General features: G+C 40.2%; 1 protein-coding gene across 1 annotated transcript in view; it reads right to left on the bottom strand.

Moving 5' to 3' along the window:
- The window catches only part of LOC136863925 (luciferin 4-monooxygenase), a 255,863-nt gene that overhangs the window by 25,600 nt on the left and 214,029 nt on the right, over positions 1–16,234 (bottom strand). Inside the window, exon 5 of the mRNA XM_067140354.2 lies at positions 15,778–16,050. Within this exon, the coding sequence (XP_066996455.1) occupies positions 15,778–16,050 (273 nt within the window). The remainder of the gene's footprint in view (positions 1–15,777; positions 16,051–16,234) is intronic.

Raw genomic sequence — 16,234 nt, 5'->3', positions numbered from 1 at the left:
ATACGGTACTGGATGCGGGAGCGGGACAGCGATCGAATGATAGACCCGAGGCTGGGGTCACGGGGAAAACAGCGTTGGTCGTAGAGGGTCAGCTGTAGTTAGGACCCTGGGTGGTGGACGGATGAAGCTGGCGCAGTTGGCGATTTCATCGTCGGTGGTGGCGTCCCGGGAACCGGCGTCGTCGTTGTCCCTCTCTGGGAACCTGCCTGGGTTGCCAGACAGAGAACCTGGACCTTCACTGGTATCATCGTCCAAGATGTCCCATGGGGCGGAGCGCTCACGTATGATGTAGAGCTGATCCGGATAGACGGGTTGAGGTAAGTCTGGAGCCTGCTGTAGATCGTCCTGGAGGTCGTCTGCCGGTGGGTCATAATACTGCCAAAATTCACGAAGAGTTTTTGGCAAGTCTGGTTGACATGGAAGGGTTGTCCAAGTTCCTTTTCGGGTTGAGTAAGACCGCTCCTCCGAAGCCCGCCATTCCTCCGATCGAATGGCTCCCTTCCTCCTCCGGTGAGCAGGCCGTGGTCGGCACATTGTATACTAGTTGTGGTGGATTGTCTCGTCGGCGATAACTGCATCTTGTGGGTGGCTCCGTGAATGAAATGGCGCATGGCTTTTTTTAGTGCCGGGAGTGTCCGAGGACAAGTTCGGCTCGCCAGATGCAGGTCTTTTGATTTGACACCAGTAGGCGACCTGCGCGTCGTGGTGAGGATGAAATGATGATGAAGAAGAAATATATACCCAGCCCTCGTGCCAGCGAAATTAACCAATGATGGTTAAAATTCCCGACGCTGCCGGGAATCAAACCCGGGATCCCTGTTACCAAAGGCTAACACGCTAACCATTTAGCCATGGAGCCGGACACACGCGTGTTATTATCTGATTTATTCTGATTTATTTGCTCTATTTTTTTTATCTTGTCTTGTGTGCACACTTCCCTATGACGTTCTCTTCCGAACATCATTTACCATCATTGTTAGGGGGTGTTGCACGTATAAAGTTCCAAACATTCCATTTCGAGTTTTTAATGCAGTCTATCATTATGACAAAGTAATCAGTATAAATCAAGCGAGTTTGACGTGCGGATAGGGTCGCGCAGCTGTAAGTTTGCATTCGGAAAATAGTGGGTTGGAACCCCAGCCCTGAAGGTGGTTTATGGTGTTTTCCTCATTTTCACACTGGCAAATGCTGAGGCTGTACCTTAATTAAGGCCGCAGCCACTACCTTCCCAGTTCTAGCCTTTTCCTAACCTTGCGTCGCCGAAAACCTTCGATGTGACAGCACGACGTTAAAAAAACACCAGTATAAGCAAAACTGCTTACATTCCACATGTTCATCATCCCGAATAACACCCTGCTCCTTTTTTCAGTACCTTTCAGTAAATGATGAACAATTATTAAGATGAAAGGTTAACGCCTTCTATAGATATATTGAATCAGGAACTCACTCTACGTTCAATTCTCTCAGCATTCTGATTGTCGACATAAATGACGTTGGTGGCCAGTAATGACCTAACCGATTCTTTTACAATGAGCATTCCGAAATATTCCTTCCACTTCTTCACTGATTCTCTAGTCTACGTCACAATGAGTTTATCTGATTTATCCGAAAGACTTTTCATTTCCATTTTTCCTCCGTTCTAAGATTCTTTCCTGCACCCCAAAAAAAAAAAAAAAAAGATTCCCTGCCACCTGTCCTAACCTTTCCGAGTTATTTCCGAAGTCCTCGAGTGAGGCTCGAATACTTTCTTGTAAGTACTGCTTCCCATTATATTAGTCCTGGTTGGCAAACATTTTGATGTTTCTTCTATTTACAAGCTTCCTTTACTGTATTATTCCACAAAGTTTATCTTTAGGTCTACACACTGTTTTTAAAGATATTCTTTTGATGTTTCTACTACGGTACAGCATCTATGTATGCCATGCATTCTCTTTCAGCATCCTGGATGTTTTTCTTGTTTGGAAATAGAACATATATAGGCCTAAATGAAACTGACTGATATCCCATCTCTTACGCATAATTTATTTTTCCAAGAATTTACTTTTGGTAAACAACTCTCTAATGATCCCCGACTTACACAGGTAATCGAATTTCAACTTTGATTTTGCTTGAGAGTGTGGACGAAAGCTCACCTTCTCTCGCTAAATCGTATCACTTGCTAACACGTTCGACCTGTACAAGAAAAGTTTGTATTTCGAAGTCAAAGGAGATTGATGATGATGATGATGATGATGATGATGCTTGTTATTTAAAGGGGACTAACACCTAGGTCATCGGCCCTCAAAGGAGATTAAAGGGGCAACTTATGCTTTGAAGTCTTCAGATAACTTAATCATCAATACCCGGCCGTTTTCTCTGAGCTATGGAAAACACTGAACTGTTTCATTGTCGTTGCCTCTAAGTGCGGAAATTCATTTCATAGTTTATCACTAAAATTATACTTTCCCTTAAGAGCCATTACAACAGTCAAGACATATCAATAAAACTAAACCATCCTTATTTCACTTCCCACACCACTTTAACACTTGACACTTAAACAGCCGCCAAACAACTCTTAACTGTTGTCGTTTTCTGGAGAGTTCAATCGAATTCAAACAAAAATAACATGTGATTTGCAAACAATAAGCCAATAGTTTTAAGATATTATAATGATTATAGTTGTTCAAGAATGAGTTCGTTTATGAAATTCTTCTGAATCTTTTACTGTTTTGATATCCAGTAATGTAATACAACAGACATGTGAAAAGGTGCGTGGTAATTCCTTGAAGTCCCGTTGTATGAACAAAAAACTAGTACTTATTTTCATGTTGAACCAATCTGGAACATTTAATTTATACGTCCCAGAAAGCATTTATATATATAGTTTTCATTCCGTACCCTGAAGGGCGGTGGACCACTTTGAAGGTGACGCCTTCTCTCTGGCCAGGAGATGTGTGACGGTGATTTGAGGTGCGTTGAAGGGTGAGAAGGGATCGGCTGTGGCCTATAAAAGGAAATGACCCGTCATTTGCCTGAAAATGTGAATAGGAAAGTACAGAAAACCATTCTCAGGACAACCGACGGTGGGGCCAGCCCACTCGCCTTCCGAATGCAGAGCTCGGCCCTCCCTCAAGCTGCATTGCTCGGTGAACGCTTTTCGTGCCATTGACGTAGTAATAATTCGTTCTCTGGAGATCAAATAGCGATTTGTTTGTATTTACGAGGATTCTTCGATACGAGTAGAAGTTTTTCCCTTGTTAATCGTACCTTACTCGTCGTCTTAGAGCAGTTTTACGTTCAGTATTTCAAATAAATAAAGCCTCCGTGGCTTAGGCGGCAGCGTGCCGTCCTCTCACCGCTGAGTTCCGTGGTTCAAATCCCGGCCACTCCATGTGAGATTTGTGCTGGACAAAGCGGAGGCAGGACAGGATTTTCTCCGGGTCGTCCGATTTTCCCCGTCATCTTTTATTCCAGCAACATTCTCCAATATCATTTCATTTCATCTGTCAGTCATTAATCATTGCCCCAGAGGTATGCGACAGGCTCGCCGCTAGATGGGCACTTCATTCATTCCATTCCTAACCCGGTCGAATGCCCGGAAACAGGCTGTGGATTTTCGTTTTCATTTTTAACTTCAAATAAATAATGGCACGTATGCATTGTTACGTGCACAGGCACTGCCAACCCCTTCGATCATATATCCAATAGATGGCTGATGACGTCACATTCTTGAAGCAAGGATCTCAATCAGCTGACTGGTGGGTAGTGCGAGAGTTTTGAACATCGTGTTATAGGCGAGAATAGTGATCAGCGTACTTAAAAGTGACTTTTAGCTACTGTTAATGAAGCGATGGTGCACTATTGCATAGCGTATGGATGCAAGGAGACCTTCAAAAAAGGATCTGGCATTTCCTTTCACGGGTAAGTAAATATTTACGTAAATATGATGATGATGTAAGGGGTTTCATACAGTTGTTGTCAGGTGTCTGTAGAATACGTACAATTACATGTAATTTATTTTATTGGTTACAGTTCCAGTTTCCCGGTTACAGCAATTTTGAATACTGTGCTTTTATTGATTTCAGTTTTCCTGCTGATGAGACAAGAAAAAAGCAATGGGTAGTTGCATTAAGAAGAGAGAATTTCTTGCCTGGGAAGCATTCAAGATTATGCTCTAAGCATTTTTCACCGGAATGTTTTGATAATGAAGCATTTGGTGTAGGAGTTAAACAAGCCAAATGCAGTACCAACAATTTTTAATTTTCCACCCCACTTTTTACCAGCTGAGAAGAGGAGAAAACCTCCTGTGAAGAGGAAACTTCAAGTGGATCCTGTTGCATCAACAAGTTGTGTGTGAGCAGATTTTCTTATTTTTTATAATTATTTTCCATAGTTTTATGCAGGAATGTGTCCTGTCATCCTTATGTGAAATATTTGTGTTTAAGACATTTAACATACTGTTCAACTGCAACATCTATTGCAGCATATCAGGTTACTATATTACACATAGGTAAGACATTTTTGTTGTTGACCCTTATAATTTTCATATTTTTTCAGTGTTCCTCAGGAAGAGGAGAATAAGTCTCTTCCCAAAACAAAGGTGTTCAGAAAATCTTATGTTGGTGATTACACTGAGGAAATGGTAAAGTCACCAAGGAAAGCCCAGACCTTCAAGCAGGTTGCCAGGGAAGTTATTCATAAATCCCATAAGAAGCTAAAAAAATGGAAAGGCAGAAGTATCGGCGAGCTATTAATCAGTTGCAGAATAGGAAAGCCTTAGTAAACCACCTGAAGGAGAAAATGATGATAACTGAAGATGCCGCTTGCATGCTTGAGGTAAGAAACCAACAGCTTAAATTTTTTTTTTCGGTTTCCCTATATCTGCTAGCCTTTGGTGGTGCTATTTGAGGATCCAACCAGTCTCTGGGTTGATAACCTAACAGACAGACATACATACATACATACATAAAATTTGGAGCCTTTAGAAGTCTGTAATTTGTTTTCATTGTATCACAATCTCTGTTAAACAAATATTTCAAAAATAATGTAATACCATGGGCGCCCGCAGGATCTTTTCCAGGGGGGGGGGCACATTAACAATTTTCTTGAATATAAAACCAATATAACGTCAGCAACATTAAATTGTTTACAGAAATTTCCAGTTATAACAGATGCTAGATGGCTTTCAGTAAGTTCAGTTTATGAAATATTCTGGTATGATATTAAACAATTAAACATCAACATTTTTAGAATTTCAGGGGGGGGGCAAGTGCCCCCCCTTGCCCCCCCCCCCTTGCGGGCGCCCATGTGTAATACCATAAATTAACTTGTGAAAAAGCATAATGCATCTTTCAACTTCCATTGTTCCAGAAATGTATTTCTCCTGCTGCTGCCCAACTTCTGATTTAACAAAGGATGGTGATACAAGGGCAGAGTAACCTGAACTACGCTGCTTTGCACTTACATTGAATTTCTATTCAAGTCGTGCATACAGCTACTTGAGGGATGTATTTCCTCAAGGTTTGCCTCATCCAAGTACACTGCGGAGGTGGTATCAGTTGGTGGATGGTAAGCCAGGATTCATTTCAGAGGCCGCAACTGCTCTCATTTCGAAAGGGAAGGAGATGGCTATCAATGGAAAGCCCCTAGTGTGTGCACTGATGATGGATGAAATGTGCATCCGGAAGCACATTGAATTTGATGGAAAACAATTTCTTGTTTATGTGAATTGTGGTACTGAAATCGAGGATCAGGATTTACCAGAAGCCAAGGAAGCTTTAGTGTTTATGGTGGTCTCACTAAATGGACACTGGAAAATTCCAGTGGGTTATTTTTTGATTAACGGTTTAAGTGGCTCGGAGAGAGCAAACCTAGTGACTGAGTGCCTTAAATTTTTAAATGACCTAAATGTAATTGTAGCGTTACTTACTTTTGATGGCGCTGCTTCTAATTTATCCATGGCCCGTTGTCTGGGAGCTTCTTTTGATGAAAATAATATGGTGAACTGCTTTGAAAATCCCTCAAATGATTCTAAATTGTTTATTCTTCTAGATGCTTGCCATGCTATAAAATTAGTGAGGAATACTTTAGGAGCTAAGAGAACTTTTGCCAGGGGTAATAATGTCATAGATTGGAGGTACATAGAAGAGTTAGAGAAACTTCAGAGTATCAAGGGCCTTCATCTAGGAACAAAACTTACCAAGAGGCACATTCACTGGGAGAAGGAACCCATGAAAGTAAAGCTCGCCACACAAACATTCAGTGAAAGTGTTGCAAGTGCAATGACATATTGTGACAGAGACTTAAATCTTCCTCAGTTTCAAGGGTGTGAGGAGACTGTAAAATTTGTTAGGCTCATGAACAACATATCTGATATCTTGAACAGCCGTAATCTTTGTTCAAAGGGATGGCAGTAACCATTGAAAGCAGAGAATATCCACAGTATGAGGGCTTTATAATATAACTAGCAAGATACCCGTGCTTCGCTACGGTATTATACTGAAATTTATAATTGAATGCTTATTGTTTTAGATATATAATCCGCCGAAATTCGCGATCTGACTCGTTTTCTGCGAGAATCCTCCAAAATTCCCGATCTGACTCGTTTTCTATTATTTTACAGCACGTTTCCTCCCATTTTTTCAATATTCCTTTCCAACAATCGATTTCGTACTTCCCGGGCTAGGCTCAGGTATTCCTCCTGGTCAGTTGGGTCCGTAAATCTTTGCCATCTTTTCCGTTAATCATTTTTAATATGGATAAAATCCTTCAGGAGATCCGGCGTGGTGTCATATTGGGTGATTTGGCGGCACTGAACCCGCGGCCGGACTGCATTCTTAGTCATTACCCGTCCAGGAGCCGTTGCCAGCGCGGTCCGCACATTTGACGACGGTCCGGAACATTATTATTATTATTGTTATTATTATTATTATGTGTTGCTGGAATGGCTGATGACAGGGAAAACCGGAGTATCCGGAGAAAAACCTATCCCGCCTCCGTTTTGTCCAGCACGAATGTCACATGGAGTGACCGGGATTTGAACCACGGAACCCAGCTTTGAGAGGCCGGAGCGGTGCCGCCTGAGCAACGGAGGATCCTTATAAGTACATTAATAACAGTAAAATCAATTGGTCTCACCTCCTTCTACACCCCACCGCCGTTAAGTTTATATACCGCCCCCCCCCAAAAAAAAAATTAAAAGAAGGCTTGTTTCTTTATGTTTAAGGGAGATTCCAAACACCAATGTTCACGTCTATTACCTTCAGTTTTGAGATATGAGTATCCCCATAAAAGTAATTTACTTTTTTAACTTCATTTCACACTACTCCCCCCCCCCCCTAAGTGAACTTTCCCGAAAAAAATACTTGTTTCTTTAATAGTAAAGGATCTTCTAAATACCAATTATCACGTCTCTAACTTCTTCAGTTTTTGATTTATGTGTCCTCATGAAAGGAATTCAACTCCTTTACACTCCCGCCCTCAAAGATGGTTTCCCGCCCAAAACGCGTTTTTCTTTGTTTTTAAAGGAGATCCAAATACGAATTTTCACATCTGTAATAACTTTAGTTTTTATTAGATGTATGTATTCTCATACAATTAAGCCAATTAATTTTTCAATTCTTTCACCCCCCCCCCCCCCCCCGCTTCATTGGATTTTTAGAGAATACGTGTATTTTTACTTTTAAAGCAGATTGAAAATATCAAATTTCACGTCTGTAAAATCTGCATTTTTGATATATCAGTAGCCTAATTGAAAGAATTCAACACCATTTTCAGTCACATTTACCCTCCCCTCCACCCAGGTGATATTTCCGAAAACTAAAAATACACGTTTCTTTATGTTTAATAGAGATAAAAAATACCATTTTTCACTTCTGTAACATGTTAAGTTTTTTAGATATACTGTAAAAATTCTCATTTCAAAATTTCACCCCTTTTGAGTTCCCCTTAAGTGGAGTTTCCAAAAACAAATCACCTATGTTTCTTTACATTTACAGGAGATTTCAAACACCCACTTTTTACGTCTGTAACATTTTACGATTCCAAGATATTCTGTAGATATAGTCTTTCAAAAAATTCACCCCAAGTTGTCACTCCTGTTTAACCGCCATTAATTGGATTTTCCAAAAACTAAAAAATACATGTTTCTTTATTTTTAAAGGAGATCCCATATACAAATTTTCAGTTCTGTAATATCTTTCGTTTCTGAGATATATGTATCCGCATTAAAGGCATTCAACCCATTTTTCCCCCTTTTACACCCCTCCTATTGGGATTTACAGAAAAAAAAAAATATGTGTTCCTTTATTTTTAGAGGAGATTCTAACTACCAATATTTACATCTGTACATTTTAAAGTTTTAAGATGTAGACACACTCAATTTAAAAAATTCACCCCCCCCTTTTCACCCCCAATATCTGGATTTTACAAAAACGAAAAAATACGTGTTTCCTTACTTTTAAAGTAGATCCCAAATACCAATTTTCAAGTCTGTAATATCTTCAGGTTCTGAAATATAAGTAGACTCATGAAAAGCATTCGACCCCTTCTTCAACCTTTCCTTCCCTTCTTATTAGGATTTTCCGAAAACAAAATATACGTGTTTCTTTATTTTTAAAGGAGATTCTAGATACCAATTTTCACATCTATAACCTTTAAAAATTTTGAGATATAGATACACTCATTTTAAAATATTACCCCCTTTTCACCCCCTCCCTTAATTGGATTTTCCAGAAACAAAAAATACGTGTTTCTTTATTTTTAAAGGAGATCCCAAACACCGATTTTCAGGTCTGTAATATCTTCAGTTTCTGAGATATAAGTAGCCTCATTAAAGGCATTCAACCCTTTTCCCACCCCTTTTCACTCCTCCTATTGCGATTTTCCGAAAACAAAAAAATACGTGTTTCTTTATTTGTAATGAAGATTCTAAATACCAATTTTTACATCTGCAAACTTTAAAAGTTTGGAGATATAGATTCACTCATTTTTAAAATTCACCCCCTTTTCACCCTCCCATTAATTGGATTTTCCAAAAACAAAAAAATACGTGTTTCTTTATTTTTAAAAGAGATCAAAAGTACCAATTTTCAGGTCTGTAATATCTTCAGTTTCTGAGATGTAAGCCCGGTATCCTGATTGAAGGCATTCAACCCATTTTTCCCCATTTTCACCCTTTTTCACCCCTCCTATTGGGGTTTTCAGAAAACAAAAAAATACGTGTATCCTTATTTTTAAAGAAGATTCTAAATACCAATTTTTACATCTGTAAACTTTTAAAGTTTCGAGATATAGACACACTAATTTTAATATTTCACCCCTCTTTTCACCCCCTTAGCGAAGGAATATCCAAAAATCCTCTCTTAGCGAGCACCTACATCTTAATATGAATATATACCCAAAATTTCATTTCTTTACGTCCAGTAGTTTTGGCTCTGCGATGATGAATCAGTCAGTCAGTCAGTCAGTCAGTCAGTCAGGACAAGTTATTTTATATATATAGATTATTGCATTTGCTATATAAACGTGTTAGAGTGTGTAGGCCTATATGAGGATTTCTATGCTTCCTGTGACTGGAATATTTATATAGACTCAAGTTGCTTATGTAAGAGGATGCTGGTGTGGTATGCTAGTTTCACTGATTTATATTAGTGTTCTACTTTTAGGCATATTCCCTCTAATCATTATGTCTATGAGTCAGGTTGATTTTTTTATAGAAATTCATTCTTAAATTACTTTTATATTGGCATGTCTTGTTTCTGTACTTTGGGAACAACATTACTGAATGCTGCAGGATGTTTTCTTTTCTTCAGATGTGACCTCCTATTTTTAGGCCTAGGACTTCAAATGTGGCATGTACATTAGTTTATGTTGGGCTTTAAACTAAGCTTAATTTAGTAGGTGGCAGTGGAGTGAAATTTTACCTGTGTAGCATTTTATGTATCCCTTTATTATTATTATTATTATTATTATTATTATTATTATTATTATTATTATTATTATGTTGAAGCAGCATACTATAACAGACCCCTGCTTCATGGGCATAAATATGTACTACAACCAGTGTCACTTGATATGCAGTTGACCCTACTGTATTGTGAATTTTTATAACTTATGATAAGTGAATATTTCTTGTCATGGTGCCTGTTTATCCTTTACCCTGGAGAGTTCATTTTTGTTACCATCTGTTGGTGGTGTATGGTTCACTGAAGTATGATACTTGTGTTCTTTTCTTTCCATAATGCTCCTGTAGGCTATGTGTCACTCTTTGCATCTTGTGTTGTTGGGCATTGGTTTGAAGTAGGCCTATTTGAGTCAAAAGTACACCAAGCACGGTTAATACAGTATTTTAAAGTTGTTTGTGGAAGTTATGAAGTGTTTATTGTAGATGTCAGTCGTATTAATATTTTAAATTAGGCTACACTTCCTTACGGACAACTTTCAGAGGTTTCCTTTCAGCTATTAATCCCAATATGATGCGGTAATTGGAAAAAATACTTGTCTCTTACATTATAATAAATAATTAACATTAAACAATTAGTGTTATTCACGGGGATGTAATACTTGCAAAAAATACGATCATAATGAGGGTGTATCATATCGTAGGTCTCTTTTGGTTTTAAACATTTTCGTCGTAATTACGCATTTATGACCACGGTTTTTATTGTAAATCACGCTTAACCACATCAGTTAAGCAGGGTACATCTGATATTCCGATTTCGCCGCCTTTTCGAATGTCACTGTTTGACAATTTCCTTATATCCTCTCGGACTCTGCTTCGAACTACCCCCCAGTCAGCTGATCGAGATGTTGGCTTCAAGCCGCAACATGGACGAGGTGGCGCTAAGCGCACTCTAAGGCCAACCCTCTGAGAGCCCACTTCGGTATTTCCTGGAAGGGATGAGTAAGCCAGGCCGGTGACCTCCCAACCGACCCGATGACTTGGGCGGCCTCTCCTTGTATTGTTCACGTCTGGTTTCTCCGCAGACTTTCTGGAAGTCGGAACGGCACACTCTTAGTCATACCTTGAGGATTCCAGTACTTCATCACCCGAGGAATTGTTGTTGGAGTGCCGAGTGTGTGGTGGGTATTACACAAGAGTCAGCGTCTGAGTATCCTCGTGCTGCAGTACGGAGTAGGCCTACTGAGTTCCACATGCGTACTGCCTTGGAGTGCTGAGTGGAGTAATACCGACATGGAGTAAGTGTGTGGAGCGGCCACGTGAATTGACTGTGTGAGTGGCGGACTTTCTCTAGAGTCGAGCCAAGGAGCAGTCGTCGTATGTTGTGGTGGTTAAAATCCCCGACCCGGTGGGGAATCGAACTCGGGACCCTCTGAACCGAAGGCCAGTTCGCTGATCATTCAGACAGAGATCAGTAGTGATTGATTGTGATCAAGGTATGGGTGAATGAATTGTTCTCGAGTACCCTCAAGATCGAAGCAGGAGTCAGACAAGGATGCATTTTGTCACCTATACTATACAACACAGTCTATACTCTGAAAACGTCATGAGGAAGGTCCTAGATGGATGGGGAAGGTGGCTTCAGCGTGGGAGGCAAAATTTTCAGCAACCTGAGATAAGCTGACAACACACTCATCGTTATGACGAGTGTCAAAGTGTTGAAGATAATGATTTTATTTATTTATTTATTTTTATTTATTTGTATTCTTTCAAGTGGCGAAGTTAGGGCGCATGGCCCTCTCTTACACTTAACCACACTTAAAATACTTTTCTGGAGATATCATGGACCGACTGACAAGAATGAGCAAGGAGTACCGCCTCGAGATCAACAAGATCAATACGAAAGTTGTAATCGTGAGCTTGGCGAACGACAACCTGCCATACATCGGTTGAGTAGCTGTGGTTTTGTTAGTGGGGAGATTCATCTACCTAGGAACTCTAATCTCGTCTGCTCGGATGAGGTAGGAAGTGCCTTGCCCTGGCCCGTGCGGCGACTGCCGTACTCAGTAAGATATGGAAGGACAGAGCTATCACCAAGAATTTAAAAGTAAAGCTGGTAAATGCACTGATGTTCCCGATTGCCACGTACGCCGTTGAGACACGGACCATTACAGCAGCTGTTAGGAAGAAGATAGAAGCGTTGGAAATATACGTTTTCCATCGAGTTCTGCTCACATCTTGGACGGAACACCAGACCAATTCTTCGGTTCTTGAGGACATCAGAGTCAGGGACAGGCACATGGAGAAGATCTTTGTCCGACTCGGCAGACACTTCGGCTATATTTCAAGAAGGAAGGAAGGAAACCACGGAGGAGATGGTAGTAGAAGGGAAGGTACCAGGAGGGAGACCTCAAGGGCGAGTATCTACGAGATGGGTTGATCGGATGAGGGCATATATTGGAAAGTCCTTTTTCGAGGCTTCGCAGCTAACTAAAGATCGATCAGCATGGCGATAGTTCTCCAAATACTCCTGACATGTCACCATAGCCTGTCAAGGCCAAAAAAGGAAAGGTGGACGAAGATCCCCAAAAACCTACTTCACATAGACATGCTGTTTGAAGTGAGAGGAAGCTCGATATATCGCTGTTTTAAAGTAATGTCTGATGACGGTATATCTCAATATTTTAAAAAAATATCATCAGGTCATATATAAAATGGTGTAAGGGTTTCATATCCAATAATCATGTTCGGTGAAGGGTGGAAAATATTTCTGAAACGTTTCTTGCTAACTAGTTCAATGTTGGATGATGTTATTAACTACAGCTTCTTCAAGGCAACTTTCTGTATCCATAAACAATTAATTGAACTAAAAAAGAAGTCATGCTCTTTTAAACATCTTGAAGGCCTGTTCATGTAAGGGTGAGATTTCGTCATCAGGCCTTGCCGATATATTCTCCAGTAGTTGCGTGAGGTGTTGTACAGTTGCATCCAGGAACACTGTAGTTTTAATATATTATTTATTTAAAGAATATATGAAAAATCCACGGATAACTGTTGGCGGATCACTGGAGATCCGTGGAATACGCTTTGGAAACCACTGCTCTAAGTGAATAACAACGAAGGCCATATGAAGGAAAGCGCGAGTAGTGAAGCGTGTATGTTTTCAAATCTGGTGTCAATAATCTGAACGTTGTAGACATGGTGAGGGTGATAAGTCAGAGACCGTTTATATGCTCACCCTCTTCAGTAACATCAACATAAGGTATGAGTAATCATCTTGACGTTCGGGGTGTTGCTACTACTACTACTACTACTACTACTACTACTACTACTACTACTACTACTACTCCTACTACTACTACTTAGTACTTACTACGAAGGCGCCACATCAGAAAACGTTCAAACTTCAATACCCAGTTCTACATGTGTGGCTGGAAATAATTGCTTCGCTGAATGTGGCTACCTAAGGCCAACTACAGTGTTTATGTTCCAGAATTGGGTATACAGTAAAAGCTTCAGAATTGGGTATACAGAAAAACCTGCTTAAAACGGCCGCCAGTCGTTCTTCCGAAAAATAATGGCCGTTGGAATAGGTGGTCGCTGAATTGAGGTTATGAAATTTTCCAATTGGCTACAGTAGGACTTACGGTATATTCATAGTAGCATGTACTACGTATATACAGTGTGTATGAAAACTTAATTGCAAAACTTTAGGAATGGATTTCTCATATATAAAGAAAAGAAGAACAGCATGGCAACACCCGTAGGGAAATGCATAATCGCAGATAGTTTTGACCTTTGCTTGGCCGCCACTCTTTCCTGATATAAACCCCCTGAACCTTTGGGGACACGCTGTTTTCGTATATTCGACTGCTACTGGTGATGAACTGTCTCCCCATGTGTGCATTGTGGCAGCCTACCAAACCAGGCAGTTTCGAACGTGCTTGATGCTCAATGCGAAGACAAGCGGAGGCCTGTACTCAGGCAAGAAGGGGTCACTTTGAACATTTCGTGTGAGACGTGAGCAGAGTGTTCCAGCTGGCGTTACAGGCATAGTCACTTTAATAGTGCAACAGTGTTAGGAGTGTCGGATTGCACGAACGTTACTGAACGTCGGATGATTCTGCAATTATTCCTTTCCGGACCCATGTTGTCATACCTTTCTTTCCTTATCTCTATGTGAATAATTCATTTCTGAAGTTTTGCCCTTGAATTCTGATACACTCAGTAGAGTAGCCTATTTTAAATGTACTGTAGAATGGCATGTTCTTAATTTACTTGATTTACAATATAATCTTTCAGTGTGGTTTGTTTTGCAGTATTCTCACATCTCCTTTTAGTAGCACCCGTTTCAAAAGATTCTATAATTTTATTCAGGAGCGAGACTGAATTATGGCCGTGCTAGTAATCTGTGACACAGTGACTGTATGTTGAGTTATTCATTTGCATTCTGGCAAATCTCGAAATTTCGGCAAGTTTTATTGCAGAAATTGCTTTCACATTCACTGCTTGGATAAAGTACTACAAGTAAACTCAGTCACTTAACTGCCCATTGACGTAACAGTAGTACACCCATTCAGATGTTATTCTAACTAAATACAATTTAAATGAGTTCGTATATTGTCGGCTTGTTCACTCACGCCCCATTCATTGTCATGGTTAATTTACACTACAACTGGTAGGCTACAGAGAAGAGAGGATGAGGAAGAAGGATGGTTTTTATTGTACCCCTAGAAAAGAAACTATAGTCCCATTCGAATGGCTAGATGTGAAAAAAATCGATTTGATTACCGTGTGTGTGTCTCAGGGACGAACAGAGTATTCGAAGCTGTTATGACCGGCCGTTTCATTTTGGTCACCTTGTCAAATCTGTCTGGTCGCTGACCGGAGTGTCGTGTGGCCGCTTAAAGGAGGGGATTTTAACACGGGATTTATGGGGAAATTAATCGGTTCCAGAGAAAAATGGCCGTTCATTGAGCTTACCACTAAATAATAATAATAATAATAATAATAATAATAATAATAATAATAATAATAATAATAATAATAATAATTTAATGTGGCTATTGTTAACCTGGTGCAGCCCTTGTAACGTGTCATTGTGGTGTGGTCTCTGTGTTTTGTGTGCTGTAAGAGTTGCAGGGATGTTGGCCACAGCACAATCAACCAGTCTCTAAACCAAAAATTGACCATTTAAGTTTAAAATACCTAGTACGGCCGAGACTCGAACCCGGGACCCTCTGATCCGAAGCCCACTATGCTCATCATTCAGCCAAGGAACCGGACGACGGCTAAATGAAAGTGGCCGTAAAGGCAGATGTCACTATAGTTCTATTAATAAACCTCGGTATTGCTATCTCGGTATTCATACACCCCGTTCCATTTAAAACTACGTTTAAGTAGGTAAATATAATTTTACCATTACTTGAACGATCATCCTACCAGTTCCATTGCAATCGGTCTGGTCAAAGCAAGACGGTTCCGTTGTTAGTACAGTCAAGATTGTCGAACATACCGACCCTGGACACTTGTAGGTTTAAAATAATCTCATGTGTCATAATATTCATTTCGTGTGGCTATTTCTAGCCGGGTGCAACTCTTGTAAGGCAGACCCTCCGATGAGGGTGGGCGGCATCTGCCATTTGTAGGTAACTGCGTGTTATTGTGGTGGAGGATAGTGTTGTGTGTGGTGTATGAGTTGCAGGGATGTTGGGGACAGCACAAACACCCAGACCCCGAGCCATTGGAATTAACCAATGAAGGTTAAAATCCCCGATCCGGCCGGGAATCGAACCCGGGACCCTCTAAACCGAAGGCCAGTACGCTGACCATTCAGCCAACGAGTCGGATGTGTCATAATAATACACTATTTTAGAATTTCAGGAATTTAAACTTACCTTAGCTTCTGTTCCTGGAACTACTTTCCCAGAGGAGCCATGTTTGTTTCCTTTCATGGGTATTACAAGGACCGCCAGGGCTGTCTCTGTGAGGCCATATCCTTGACGAATATCTACTCCAGGGAACCTCTTCAGAAACTCTTCGTGCAATTCCCGACTCAATGGTGCTGCGCCACACGCTATTGTCTCAAGGCTGGAGAGATCATATTGACTAACCATTGGGTGCTTCGCCAAGAATGCGATGATTGGAGGAACCATTAAACACATGCGTATCTAAACAGATAACAACAAATTAGTGAGTAAACTATCATGAAGTCACAAATGAATGGATAATTCATATTTTATTATTATTATAATCGTTTGGTAACCAGCTTCTAAATTATTCAGAACTGTTCTAAATATACAACATTCACTAATAATAATAATAATAATAATAATAATAATAATAATAATAATA

This window comes from Anabrus simplex, chromosome 2 (assembly GCF_040414725.1).
Source record: "Anabrus simplex isolate iqAnaSimp1 chromosome 2, ASM4041472v1, whole genome shotgun sequence".
NCBI classification, from domain to species: Eukaryota; Metazoa; Arthropoda; class Insecta; order Orthoptera; family Tettigoniidae; genus Anabrus; species Anabrus simplex.
The sequence above is the reverse complement of the archived record's forward strand: the minus strand, read 5'-3'. Positions and strand labels throughout refer to the sequence as shown.